The sequence below is a fragment of the Delphinus delphis genome, chromosome 20, assembly GCF_949987515.2.
Source record: "Delphinus delphis chromosome 20, mDelDel1.2, whole genome shotgun sequence".
In the NCBI taxonomy this organism is placed as follows: Eukaryota; Metazoa; Chordata; class Mammalia; order Artiodactyla; family Delphinidae; genus Delphinus; species Delphinus delphis.
This window is the reverse complement of record NC_082702.1, coordinates 24,038,273-24,052,579: the sequence shown is the minus strand read 5'-3', so window position 1 is coordinate 24,052,579 and position 14,307 is coordinate 24,038,273. Positions and strand designations below refer to the sequence as shown.

The following is a 14,307-nucleotide window of genomic DNA, read 5'->3' as shown; positions in this document are numbered from 1 at the left end:
GCTTTTCTGCTCCCAGTCAACCCAAAATGGGTTGTGGGGTCTCTGGCCACGCTCTCCCATGAATGTGGAGGGTTGATTGGTGAAACCAGGTCTGAGTGGTCAGAGAAAAGGAGCTGGTCTGGGTGGAGTAGGGGCTGCCTGATCTCATTCCAGAGTATCTTCTCATCTCCTCATCTCTCTGCTGTAGAGTGAAGGTCCCAAAGCCAGGAACCCAGGGCTCTAGACTGCCATCAAGATGGTGGGTGATGGCCCCTGCCTTATCTCTGATCTGGACTGGCGAGGCCAGCAGAGATCATTTTCAGAGAGATATGACCCCAGCTTGAAGACCATGATTCCAGTGAGACTCTATGCAAGGTAAGCCAGGAGGAGGATTGGAGGGAGGTCCTGGGCAGAACTTCTAGGAATCATTTCCAGCCCATCAGGAGAGTGGACCCTGACCCCGTTCCCCATGTTGCTGCTCTATATGCTTGTCCTTTTGTCTTTCCATCCATCTATCCATCCATCCATTTTTTTCATTTATTGACCATTCACTTCATGAATCCTCCTGTCCTTTGGTGAAAGGGAGACAATAGCAAATGTTTAAGAGAGCTTTCCATGTGCCAGGACCTGTTCAGGTGCTTTACAATCATCTTCTCATTCACTCTTCACAACCACCCTGGAGGTGTTGTGATTATCTTTATCTGATGGGTGAGTAAGTGAGACACAGCAAGGTTAAATAACTTGCACAAATTTAATCAGGTAGATTTTGCTTTGTAACAAACTGCCTCTACATTTAGTAGCCTGAGACAATTCCCATTTATTTAGCTTACAATTTTATGGGTGGGTCAGCAACTTGGGCTAAGCCTAGTTGGGTGATTCATCTGGTCTTGACCAGGCTTTCTTATGCATCTGCTGGTCAACGAGATGGTTATGCTTCTGGGGGTTGACTGGCTGGGGGAAGGTGGGCCACATGGGCTATGAACCTCGAGCAAGCTAACCTGCCCTTGATCACATAGTAATGCAGTAGGTGGCCAAGAGGATGAGACGAAGCATATAGGCCTTCTTGAGACTCAGGCTCAGAACCGGTACACCATTTCTTTCACTGCATTCTATTGGCCAAAGCAAGTCACAAGTCAGCACAGATTCAAGGTGTGGAGAAATGTCTTGAAGGAAGGAGCTCCAAGGGTCTGGGATACAGGTGAGGAGAGAGAATTGGGTCAGTTTTGAACCACAGAATAAGAACCCAGGCAGGCTGATTTCCAAGCTCACATGCTTAACTATAGCGTCATATTATAATATATATGTATTCTTAACATTACATTAACTATAACATTATAGAAAGCTGCCTTTTCTACATGAGAAGTGCCCTATAGCCTGCCCTCTGAGCAGCAGAAGGCCAAGTAGCATCTTTATAATGAGGTGATACAGCACTGCTCTCTCCTAGAATCCATGGACCAAAGATACACCTGTGAGCCCTCTAAGGTGAGAGGTGAAGGTTGAAAAGTGAGGGCTTGGTGTACCATCCTTAGCCCCATGCAGAAGAGCTCTAACTACCCACCGTTTTGGCTCAATTTACAATTTCTTTGTGGAGAGGAAATGTGGGATAGTGCTTAAGAGGATGATGGGACCCTGGAGTCAGCAAGCATTGGGTTTGAATCCCTACTTCACCACTGAGCAGCTATAAGATTTTGGGCAAGTACCCTAACCTCTTTGTGCCTTAATGTTCTTGTCTATGAAATGGGATCATAATATTTCTCAACTACTTATCTCACTGAGCTGTTGTTAGGATTACACGAGGTAATGCATGACTTCATCATTAAAGTTACCCTTTAGGAAACATTTACTATGCACCAGGCACATAGTACCTTATTAATATTATCTTAGCTTGGGTTCTCCCAAAAGCAGAGGCTGAATGAAAAACTTGGATGCAGGTAGCTTCTTTGGGAGGTGATTTCAAGAAGCAGGAGGCAAGATTTAGGGAGAGTGGGGCAGGGAAGGAGAACATGGGGTGTGTCATCAGTGTCACTGCTGTAGACATGGGGACTGGATTCTACTAGGTCCCCCCAAGAAGTGTACAATTTTCCACCCATAGGATGGGTGGTGGGGGCATTTGTCCGTGGGCTCCTGTACTACATTAGTTAGGTTTTCTTCTTGGGGACATTAGCCCCTTGCAATTCTGGGCTGCACTTATGCTCTGAGAAGACCCCAAACCCAGTAGTGAAAAGAGGTACAGGATATCTGTGAGATGGGTTGCTGTCAGCATGAGCCTGAGCTGCACAGCGCTGTCCTCCACATCTGAGATCGGAGGTGGATGTGACAAAGATTCTTGACCACTGCGCCACCAGGGACTGCGACTCAGGACATCTTGACAGCATCTGCTACAAATACCAAGCTCTTTCAGGGCCTGGAATATAACAAACACTCAGCAATTAGTAGATACCACTCTTGTGTCTCTGACTCTCATTCCATCTTAGATGGCTAGTTCCTCAAGGGCAGAAACATATCTCTTCCTCCTTCTTCATTGTTTCTTCCTTTTCTTCTTCCTCCTCTACTTCCCTTTCTCCTTTCTCCCTCCCCGTCCTCCTTATTTATCTGTTAGCTAATATTTATGTAGCAGCTTACATGTATTAATCCTCACAATAAACCATGAGTTTGCCTCTAGCTCTTGCCTCCTTGGACAGCCTCACCTCTACTTTGGCACACTGTGCTCTGACCCTCCGCATTCTCCTGAGAGCAAAAGCCAGCCGTCCAACTCCTCTGATGATCAGCTACTGGGTCTCCATTTCCTCATGCCAAATGGAGCAGGTACCCTCTTTCCCATGGGGTGGTCACTGGTAAATATTCAACAACTGGCTCACTAAAAAATTCCCTGGTTCATAGCATTTGTCACTCTTTTGATGTAAATTCTCCTACCATGGCTGATTTCAACGTGATGTCACTGAGCGCAAAGTTGGGAACAGATGTATGGTGATAGAGCCCTATCCTGTGTGGTATTTCCACCACAGACGCCACAGACTTATATAATCTAAAGAACAAATACGAGTAAAATCTAGTAAAATAATCTTGGAAGCTATGAGTTTTGAGTATTGATTGCCTTTGTCTTTAAGATAATTTACTTACATTTATGTAATTTAATTTTTAATATAGGCTGTGTTTAAGAACTGACTTGCAGAATTCCTAAAAATTGAACAATCAGCTCTTGCAAGCTGGTAGGAGGTGGCCCAGCACACCGCTGCTCATGGGGCTGATGATGTGAGTCACAGGTCTGAGCGTGGCTGTGGTTATCACTGTAGTTAAGAATTCCAGCCAGGGACTCAAGGCAATGACCCCAACAACCTGGAACACCGAGTGTTTCGCTTGTTTTAGGCTGGCACCCAACCCTGTGGATGACGCAGGGCTGCTATCCTTTGCCACATTCTCTTGGCTCACGCCAGTGATGATGAGAGGCTACAAGCACACGCTGACTGTGGACACCCTGCCCCCACTGTCACCGTATGACTCATTCGACACCAATGCCAAAAGGTACCAGGATTTGTCTGGGTCACATCTAGAGAGGAGCCCGCTTTGGGAAGGGACCCGTGAGTCCTTGTGTGTGCTCCCATTTCCCTTTGCGGAAATCAGCGCCCACTGGTTTGGTGGCTGTTCTCATGGCTTATCTCTGAGATGAGGGCTGGGCTGACTGACCTTCTTGGCCTAGTCTCTGGGGAGGTGAGTACTGGGGAGGTTTGGTAGGGAGAATGAACTTCTTGAGAGCCTGAGGCTTCAGGCTTCTGGCAGGGCCATCAGCTATTTTGTAGGATCACCACATCAGGGCAAGAGTGGCCAGAATCTCACTTCGCTCTGTGTTGGCTGGACACCACCTGGGCTGCTTCCAGGCATGGTGTTGTATTTCCCTTTAAAAATTGTCATTGGACTTTTAAAGAAATTTTTTATTTTATATTGGAGTATAGTTGATTAACAATGTTGTGTTAGTTTCAGGTGTTACAGCAAAGTGAGTCAGTTACACATATACATGTATCTATTCTCTTTCAAATTCTTTTCCCATTTAGGTTATTACAGAATATTGTGAGCTTTTATATTACAAAATATGTTTAGGTTGAACCAAATGAAAACTTCCAATATTTGACAATTTTGGCTTGCAAAAACATGTATTTCATTGATTCAACCTAATTCAGATTCATTATAGAAATGTTAAAGTAACAGAAGTTCAAGCAGTGGAAGTATCCCCACCGTACTCCAGCCCCACTCCCCACAGGTCAGCACTGTTAAATGCTGGTGTGCATCTGTCCTGGATTTTTTCTACTCAGGTTAAACACACCCTGTGCTACCATCTTCTGCAGATCAATACCTCTTCTTCTTCCTCCTTACTCACAGGTCATCTTTTTTTCTTTGAACAAAAACTGAAGCATACTTTCTCATGGTTAACCATTTTGCTATTTTCAGTGAAGAGTTTATAAAGATTTTTCCACAGCCCAGAACCTCAACTTCATTCTTTCTAACAGCTGCATTGAACTTCAAGATTCATGTCTTAAACAATGGGGAAGATCTCATCGCCCTCTCTCTGCATTTCTTTCTTCTGGAATTCTCTTTCTCTTTGGCCTCATATGCTTGAAGGGCTGGGAGTTATAATCATGCTCTTGCAATTGCTCCTACAATTCTGCATCCCCTCATCTGTGTCCTGCAGAAATCTCTGTCAGTAGTAGTTTCCAAAATCTATAGTCTGGAGAAAGTTGCCAGGGAGCACGGAGAGAAAGGGGCTGGACCAGTGCCTGTGGACCAGGTTTCCCTTCTACCTCTCTGTCGGTTTTTAATGTTGCCTTCCATCTACCCAACATCAACTTAGATCCTCTTCCCTTCTGTGCTAATGTTCTCCTCCAAAGGCTGACCCACCAAACACATGTTGACAACCTTAATAACACACTGTCTTCAGTCCATGCCTCTCTTCCAGACTCTGAGTTCATACACCCAGCATCCGACTGGACTTGGATGATTCACAAGCATCCTATATCTAAAGCTGCATTCTTTTTTTTGTTGTTTTGTTTTTGTTTTGTTTTTTTGTGGTACGCGGGCCTCTCACTGTTGTGGCCTCTCCCGTTGTGGAGCACAGGCTCCGGACGTGCAGGCTCAGCGGCCATGGCTCACGGGCCCAGCCGCTCCGCGGCATGTGGGATCTTCCCGGACCGGGGCACGAACCTGTGTCCCCTGCATCGGCAGGCGGACTCTCAACCACTGAGCCACGAGGGAAGCCCTAAAGCTGCATTCTTGATCTTCAGCCCCACCTGACGATGTTCCCTCTTCCCCCTTTCCCCATCTCTGTGAACTGTATTCCCACAGTTGGTCAAGTCAGAAAACTGGGGCCCCTGATCCCCCTTCTCCTTTTCTCCCACATCTAATTCATCAGTAAGCCCTGTTGTCTCCCCTGACCACCTTTCCCTAAATCCAGTGTCAAGCCGCTGCCACCTCCCACCTGGATGCCGATAGTCTCCCACTGTGGTCTCCCTGCTTCCGTCTTTGCTCCCCACCCCCATAACCCACTACTCTCACAACAGCCAGATGTTCTTTTAGACATGTAAAATGATCTTGGCATGTTGGTTTAAAAGCCTGCAGTGGCTTCCTTGGCAATCTAATCTCCTTCGTGAGGACTGTGAGATCCCATGAGATCTGGCCCTGCCTTGCCTCCCCGTGTCCCCACACGCCTGTCACACTGGCCTCCTTTCAGATCTTTGAAATGGACAAACTCCTCCCTGCCCTGGAGAAGATTTTTTTCTTGGTTTCTCTGTTGCCTCAGTGTTTTTATCACAACCGGTATTGTGCCAGAGACAGGCAGGAGGAGGAAATCAAGGCCCGGAAAGAGCCCAAATGCCAGATACCAGCTTGTGCTGTGTCAGGGCTCTGCCCGCTGCCTCGCTCATGTCCCATCCACCCTCCAGAAAAAGAAGGGAGAACAAATGCTATTCTTCTGAAGCCATCACTGCCAGGGATGGGGGTTGTGCTAAGAATTCTTGCAAAGTTTTTTCCATCAGAGTAGCTTTGAGCAGCAAGTGGGAATGTAAATCTTTTTCCTTCTTCCTGTTCTTTCATCACAGATTTCGAATCCTTTGGGATGAAGAGGTAGAAAGGATGGGTCCCAAGAAAGCCTCTCTGGGCCGAGAGGTCTGGAAATTCCAGAGGACGCGTGTTTTGATGGATATCATGGCCAATATCCTGTGCATTATCACGGCAGCCATAGGGCCGGTGGGCGCACTGGCCCTTCTTCTGCCTTGTCTCCCAGGTTCCCAGACTGGCAAAGAATGTCATTAGTTATTTTCTCTACGATCTGGTGGGTCTAGTACGTTGTTGTTATCTTTGCGCTTGATTCCAACTGTGTAGTATTTGGGATGCCAAGTCCCAACAAAGACCATGCCTGTTGGACTTCAGAGTTGACATTTTCTTAAGCCCTTAATCCTTAGCAATAAAATCTTCGCCCTTTACACAAGAACATTTCCCTGGCCAAGGGAAACCTGGGTGGTGTGAGGTAAGGGAAAAGACTTGTTTCTTTCTTACACTTGCTCTTTCAGTTTGTTCAAAATATCCTGTATCAATTATGATTAGATTCAGTTGCATATAACCGAAAACCTCCCAAAACAGTGGATTAAACAGGATGGATTTATTTCACTCTGTGTAAAAGGAGTCTGGAAGAGGATGATCTGGGGCTGGAGTGGGGACTTCCAGGCTTTTCTATTTTTCTTCCTCACTACCTTAGCATGTGGCTCCCATAATGGTTCAGGATGGAAGCTGCAGGTCCAACCATCCCAACCATGTTTCAGAGAGCCGGTAGGAGGAAAGAGACTTCCAAGTTGAGTTGGCTCCCTCTAAGAATTCATCCCCAAAGTTCCATTCAGCACTTTGGCTTATACCTCATTGCCCTTAACATAATTACATGGTCACCATGCTTCCACAAAGGAGGCTGGGAAATGTGGTCATTTTGCTGGGCCCATGGATGCCCTGATTAAGCAGGGTTGTACTAATAAGGAAGAAGGAGATAGAGCTATCAGGTAGGCAGCTGGCAACCTCGCCGGCATGTTCCCAGGTGGTACTTAAGCCTTTCTTCATTGGGATTCTCAGTTCTAAAAGACAGGCCTCTCCAAAGTCACACTAAAATAAGACCCACGAAACTCACCCTGTTGGTCCTCTGACACTTCTCTCCCCCTATAAGTCAGTTTTTCTCTTCCTTCCTCAGACCCCCTCAGCCATTCCAAAAGCCTTCAGTTGAGGAAATGTTTAGGTGGCCCTTCCAAAGGCTGAACCCATGTGCTTTCTTTCCAGGTGCTCAATATACTATCAAGTGATAGTTATTCTTTGTTTGAAGCTGCCTTGTTTTGTCCCTTGCTAGCCACCATCCTTATCCTAATGGCTGTCTGTGTGGTGTACGCCTTTTTCATCGTGGGGCCCACAGCTCTCCTCGGGATATCCGTGTGTGTGCTATTCATCCCCATCCAGGTAATGGCAGGTCTCTGCTGTTGTACTTCACACACACTCTCACTGAAGTGGACTTTGTGTCCAGGGCCTGGCCCTGAAGCCTGGGCCCTTACTTTGAGCTCACAAACAGTACAGTTCTTTTACAACTTGAATTTGAATACCCTGGGGAAGGGGAGCATGCTTCTTCAGTTTGGCAAAGTCCCCAGCACTTTCCTTGCATCCTGGCAATTCATGCATTGGCCTCATCTGCCCTGACCCCAGTCGTGTCCCCCAGAGCACGTCAGCCACAACTCAAGGGAAGGATTCAGCTGAGAATCTCGGGCCTGACACACTCCAATCCCTGGATTTTTAGGCCAACTGCAACTCAGCAATTCTCTGAACACACTGTTTGTACCTCGATTTCAGATGTTTATGGCTAAGCTCAATTCAGCTTTTCTATGATCAGCAATTTTAGTGACAGATCAGCGAGTTCAGACGATGAATGAGTTTCTGACCTGCATCAAGCTGATTTAAATGTACACCTGGGAGAAATCTTTTACGAACGCCATCCCAGGTAGGATGAGCAGTTGCTGAAAGAACCACTTACCCTGTAGAATGTGCTCTTCTAAGGGGTTCTTAAGGGTCCTGGGGCCGGGCATTCTGGAAGTTGGCTGAAGCGATCCCCGAGCTGATCTGTAGGCTTTTCAAAAAGTTACAGAGATTTTAGAATAGACCCAAGGGCTCAGCAGGTGAGTGACATATGGTTTAGCCATACTGAGGTCAGTGAATCCTTGTACTGGCCAGTTACCTTTCACAAAAATAGTCCACTAAAACATTACGAGCAGGAGAAGAGCTGGCTCAGCCTATTTCCTTGACTGGGAAGATGTCCACACGGACACACGCACACACTAACACTTACACACATGTCCCCTCCTTGCCGGCAGCAGCCTCATCAGGATCGGATGTCTCACTGACTTGACATGCTTTGGGCAGATAAGAGAATGCATATATAGCTGTTTTGTTTTAAAGACGATATGAAGACTATTTCAATCAAATAAAAATGCAAATCTAATTGCAGGAATAGTTACATAATTGCTGACATAGACTCAGGTGGTTGACCGGTTAATGATTTGAACCACCGTTACAACTAACTCTCTGGATCCACAATTACACTTTTAGACCAGCATGTAATTGGGCCTGAAGCTGTGTATCCACATTTTAGGAAGCAGCTTTAGAGAATCTGCTTTTGAGACTGCCAAAGGAAGTGCCCCAGGTTGGGATGCTGGCAGCCCTATTGTACCCTCTTTGAAGACATAGAAATAACTTCCTCACACTCTGAACTCACTTTAATACAATTTATTTGATGTGATTAAATTTGATTCCATTTGACATCATTCAATTTAAAACTCAATTTAATTCAAGTCAGTTTAACTCAATAAATATGTACCAAGTTCCTACTATGTGCAAGGCCATGGGAGTCACACAAAATAATTAGGAAAAGGGTCCCTAGTTTTAAAATTGAGGGAGGATGAGTTAACTAAGCTCAAAAATAGCTATTAGTTTGCTGGCTCTACTTCTAGAATATATCTGGAATCTTTCTGCTTCTCTTCATTCTACTGTCACCCTAGTCCAAGCAATGTCCTCTCCCTTCCAGCCTATGGCAAGAACTTCTGGATGCAACCCCTGCTTTCCTCCTTCCCCCTAAAACCCATGATGCACTCAGCAGCCAGAGTGACCTTTTAAAAATGTCAGTCAGATCTTGTCTCTCCCCTGCTGAACAAGCTTTAGTGGCCTCTTATCACACTTAGGTTTTTTCACGTTTAGGTCTTTTGGATGAAGTCCAGATTCCTTCCTATGGGCTATTAGATCCAGCACAGTCGGGCCCCTGCTGACCTCCTGACCTCATCACATCTTATCCCAGGCCTTGATACCTCAGCTTGAGCCACAGAAACCTTCTGTTTTTAGAACAAGATCCACACCCGTTCATGCCTCAGGATCTCTGCCGTTGCTGTTCCCTCTGCCTGGAATGTCTTCTGCTAGATGTTCATGCTGACTTTGTCTTGACTTTGGGTCTCCTGAAGTCAATGTCACTGACTCAAGAGGGCTTCTTTTTTTTTTTGCGGTACGCGGGCCTCTCACTGCTGTGGCCTCTCCCGTCGCGGAGCACAGGCTCCGGACGCGCAGGCTCAGCGGCCATGGCTCACGGGCCCAGCCGCTCCGCGGCATGTGGGATCCTCCCGGACTGGGGCACGAACCCGTGTCCCGTGCATCGGCAGGCGGACTCTCAACCACTGCGCCACCCGGGAAGCCCTCAAGAGGCCTTCTTGACCACAGTCTCAAGCAGGTCCAGTCCCCATTCACCTCTTAATCACTTCATCCTGTTCATTTCTCTCATATCACCCAACACAGTTTGTAATTATCTTATTTACTTATTTGTTTCTTTATTGTCTATCGCCCCTACTGGAAAAGCTGAGACCCTGTTTGTCCCTATATTCCCCAGCACCCAGCACAGCCCCTGGCATATAGCAGACATCAGGTTAAAATGTGCTGAATGAGTGAACATGTGAATTAATTATAGGATAAAATGGGTAAAATGCCACAAAAGAAACTGAGAGGAGCTCCATGGGTGTGAGAGATGAGCCTCCTGGCAGAGGTAGCGTTTTAGACAGGCCCTGAAGGATATAGCAGGGATGTGGAAACAGATGGAGCTGGGGAAGCCCCCTGGGCAGGAGCAAAGGCCTGGAGGCTTTGCGTGGGGAGAAGGAGGTGGCTGGTGTTCTTGAGGGGAAGGGCGTGTGGACAGCATGCTTTGGATCCCAGCCTCTTAAGAGGCAAGTCACTTAACCTGCTAAGCCTTTCCTCTACTGTCAGAAGGGCATAATGATGGCTTCTGCCGTGTCACACTGTGGTGAGAGCAGCCGAGGGAGAGCGTGCCTGTGCAGGGTTCAGCCCAGCACCTGGTCTGTAGGCAGCCCTCAGCGAGAAGGGCTGTGACACCATGTTGCTAATGTGAAAGGGTTTTTGCAGAGGACGCTGGGATTGCCATTAAGGACTCTTTAAACAGCAGGGGAGGGAAGCTTGAATTTTATGTGTGAGTGGTGCGGAGTCATGGCCTCATCTGGACTTACGGAAGGGAGATGTGCTCTTGGGTTTTTGCAGCTGTTCCTGAGACAAAGGGCAGGGGCCTCAATCTGGCAGTCTTCAGGCTGGCATATGTGTTTTGTTTGGCCCCTACAGTACTTTAACTTTTTCAATTAGTTCCCAACATTTAAGAGTAGGGAGATGTCTCATAAAATTCCACATTTCAGACTTCAAAACAGTCTGGTGAGCCTGGGACATCCTCGCTCTGGTATTGCTCTCTGCCCACTCCCTTCATTTACCTTACTTGCCTGACCCCTGTAGGCATCTGAGTGTATGACTCCTGACACACAGAGAATCAGATCAGGAGGGACCTTGGAAACCATCCAGCAATGGCAGCTGACATGTACTGAACCCCCAGTACATGCTGGCATTGTGCTCCGGGCTGTCTGTGCTTCCTCCCATTTAAACTTCACAACAAGAGCCCTTAACACTCATTTGCAGGAGAACAGGGCAGGAGTAATATGTTTCTTTTTTTAAAAATTGAAGTATAGTTGGTTTACAATGTTGTATTAGTTTCAGGTGTACAGTAAGTGATTCAGTTATACATATATATATTATATATGTATGTATATAATATATATATGTTCTTTTTCAGATTCTTTTCCATTATAGGTTACAAGGTATTGAGTATAGTTCCCTGTGCTCTACAGTAAATCCTTGTTGTTTATCTATTTTATATATAGTAGTGTGTATCTGTTAATCCTAGACTCCTAATTTATCCCTCCCCCTTCCCCTTCCCCTTCGGTATCTATACTTTGTTCTCTATGTCTGTGAGTCTCTTTCTGTTTCCTAGATAAGTTCATTTGTATTACTTTTTTAGATTCCACATATAAGTGCTATCATATGATATTTGTCTTTCTCTGTCGGACTTACTTCACTTAGTATGATAATCTCTAGGTCCACCCTTGTTGCTGCAAATGGCAATATTTCACTCATTTTTATGGCTGAGGAATATTCCATTGAGTAATACGTTTCTTAATGCTGGTGCTTGACAAGCAAAATGAGACCACCGTGGACTGCTTCTATTTCACAGATATAAGGAAGAGGGAAAGGAGATTACTGGAAAAAGGTGGATTTGTCCAAAGTGAAAACTCAGTGCTGGCCCCCATTGCATCCACCATAGCCATTGTACTGACATTCACCTGCCACATCCTCCTGAGATGAAAGCTCGCTGCCCCAGTGGTAAGCACCTCTTTAGAGCTGGCCTCTTCTGTACCCAACTCTGCAAGTGCCAGGTGGGTAGCTCCTCTGGCACTGGCATCAGATCACCCAATCACGGTGAGCCAGAAGACAGCAGAATTCCACCCTGACTTCTAAGACAAGTATTTGAGCTGACTGGGAGCCGAGGAGAGCTTAGTAGCAACTCTTATTCAGTCTACAGCAGGGCAGGGGTAGTAGTTAATGCTGGAACACAATTTTTCATTTGGACATTGAAACCAAAGGAGCCCTTGGCTATTTTATTCTTATTTATCCATATATACGCCAAGAAAAGAGTTGGTGAAAGTTCTCCGGGTGGGAGGGGTGTCAGTATTGGGAGAGGCAGTGTGGTGTCCAGATCAGGGTCCCCCTTGTTTAAAGCCTGACTCCACACTTGCTAGCTATGACTTACAGCAATTCACGGAACCTCTCTTGTCTCGGTTTTATTATCTGTAAATGGGGTGATGACAGTCCCTATCGTAGTGAGGATGGAAGTTGTCTTCCACAAAGCACTCGGTCAGCACCTCGAATGCGGTAAATGCTGCGTAAGTTGTTGCTGTTCTCATTAGCCTTATGCTCACCCAGGCCAGGCATATTCGGGTTGAAAACCTCAGAAGGAGAATTGGAGTGAACGTGAGGGGCTCAGGACCTGAGCTAGAGAGGAAATGGCCCCTGACTGAAATAAAGAAACAAACATTTCAGATATTAAAGCAGCGTCTGAAGGGCAAGTTGGAAGAAAGAACGTAAAGGCAAGAAAAAGAGAGAGAGAGAATGAAATAAAAAAGGAGAGGTATGCTCACCAGAAAAGAATTGCACCAAAAATCAGGGATCTGGAGGGGAGGGACGTTTGAGAAGGCAGGATCCTCTTCTGGGGCATTCACTGTGGCGCTGTCAATCCAATTACTGCCCCGTGTTTCTTTGGGAGATACCTTAATTTTCTTAGTTTCTTCACACACATTTTTCTCTCACACACTCTGGGGGCTTGAACATAGCCATGAACCGAAAGCCAAAACGAACAGCAATGGTTGATGTACAGAATGAATGTTACTGGATTATAGTGGCTGCTGTCTACCATCCCAAACCAAAAAATTTTTTTTTCCCAGAACACACCAAGCAAATTAATTTGAAACCAAATTGAGTGCACATTGTTAATATTTTTTAAAACAATGATTTAGAAGAAATCTAGACCAAGAACAAATTCCCTGAATGCGAGGCTCGTATTTCTTTGGCCTAAGAATCCCTTTCAGTCTCCTCCTCTGCCAGAGCCACATGAGTAGGAGGTCAGCCCTGAGGAGCTGTCACATCAGGCAGCCCGGGGACTCTGCTAGCCAGGGCCTGGGCTTCCTGAACCAAGATAGTGCTCTAGGACCTGGGGGAGCTGAATTCTCTTTGGGGATGTATTTAGGACCAGATGTGATGAAGGGAGCATCTTTCATCATCCTCTTAATGAACTAACTAGGATTAGTTGAAGCCTGGGGGCCCTGTCCATGGGGCCCATTCAACAGCAGGAAGGATCACTCCAGATTTGTTGATGGAAGTTGTGTTTTTAATTTCTTAGATGGGTGGTTAGGGAGAGGCTGCTAATTACAAGGACAGATGAGAAGATGAAAGCTGAGAGATGAGATCATGCCCCCTGTGGGGCACCCACAGAGCAAGGAAACTTGTCTTCATTGAGGCTATATGATATTATCCACCCACCATGCAGGGCTCAGTGGGGAAGGCCCTAGTGAAGGGGGGTCATTGTTCATTGTTTTGGAAATGACAGTGGAACCAAGGCTCTCAAATTGGTCCCTTATGTGTGTGTGGAGGCAGGGCATGGAGGCCAGACCCTGAGGGCAGGAGAACCAGCAACCAGCCTGGGCCAGGCACATAATTCTAGGGAGCTTCCACCTTCAGCACTGGTCTCTGTGTGGTATGTAAAAGGATGCTCTATCTCTGAAGGGTCAGATGCCTCTGAAGCAACCGAGAGAAGGGGATAATTTAGGAAAAATCTGCATAGGTTTTTTTTGTTGTTTTTTTTTTCACGGTACGCGGGCCTCTCACTGTGTGGCCTCTCCCGTTGCAGAGCACAGGCTCCGGACACTCAGGCTCAGCGGCCATGGCTCCGGGCCCAGCTGCTCCGTGGCATGTGGGATCTTCCCGGACCAGGGCACGAACCCGTGTCCCCTGCATCGGCAGGCGGACTCTCAACCACTGCACCACCAGGGAAGCCCTGCATAGGTTTTTGAAAGAATGGTCTAGGCCAAATAAGGATATGGTATGGATGGAGATTTCCAAAGGTCCTCAATTAGAGGCCCTTTTCAGACCTTATCCTCTGGATTGACAGAGATAAGGGGATAAGTTTCCCACCATTTTGGTGAAAATCCAAACGCAAAATAGTTTAAGATGTTAATACCTTCAATTTGCCAACCCATGATTTCTGAGCCATGAAATGAGAAAATTTTTCCTCTGAGAATCCCAACTGTGCTACTGTTTCTCATCTCAGGAAGTTTAATCCCCATGGACTTAATGGTTCAAAGCCAAGGCAACATCCCATCCTGAATTCTATACCTC

At 46.4% G+C, this 14,307-nt stretch overlaps 1 protein-coding gene across 1 annotated transcript in view; it reads left to right on the top strand.

Moving 5' to 3' along the window:
• The first annotated feature begins 235 nt into the window (after positions 1-235).
• The window catches only part of LOC132415813 (ATP-binding cassette sub-family C member 12-like), a 58,875-nt gene continuing 44,803 nt past the window's right edge, over positions 236-14,307 (top strand). The window contains 6 exon segments of the mRNA XM_059998920.1: positions 236-354; positions 3,346-3,501; positions 6,066-6,213; positions 7,285-7,458; positions 7,843-7,990; positions 11,591-11,739. Of these exon segments, the coding sequence (XP_059854903.1) occupies positions 236-354; positions 3,346-3,501; positions 6,066-6,213; positions 7,285-7,458; positions 7,843-7,990; positions 11,591-11,739 (894 nt within the window).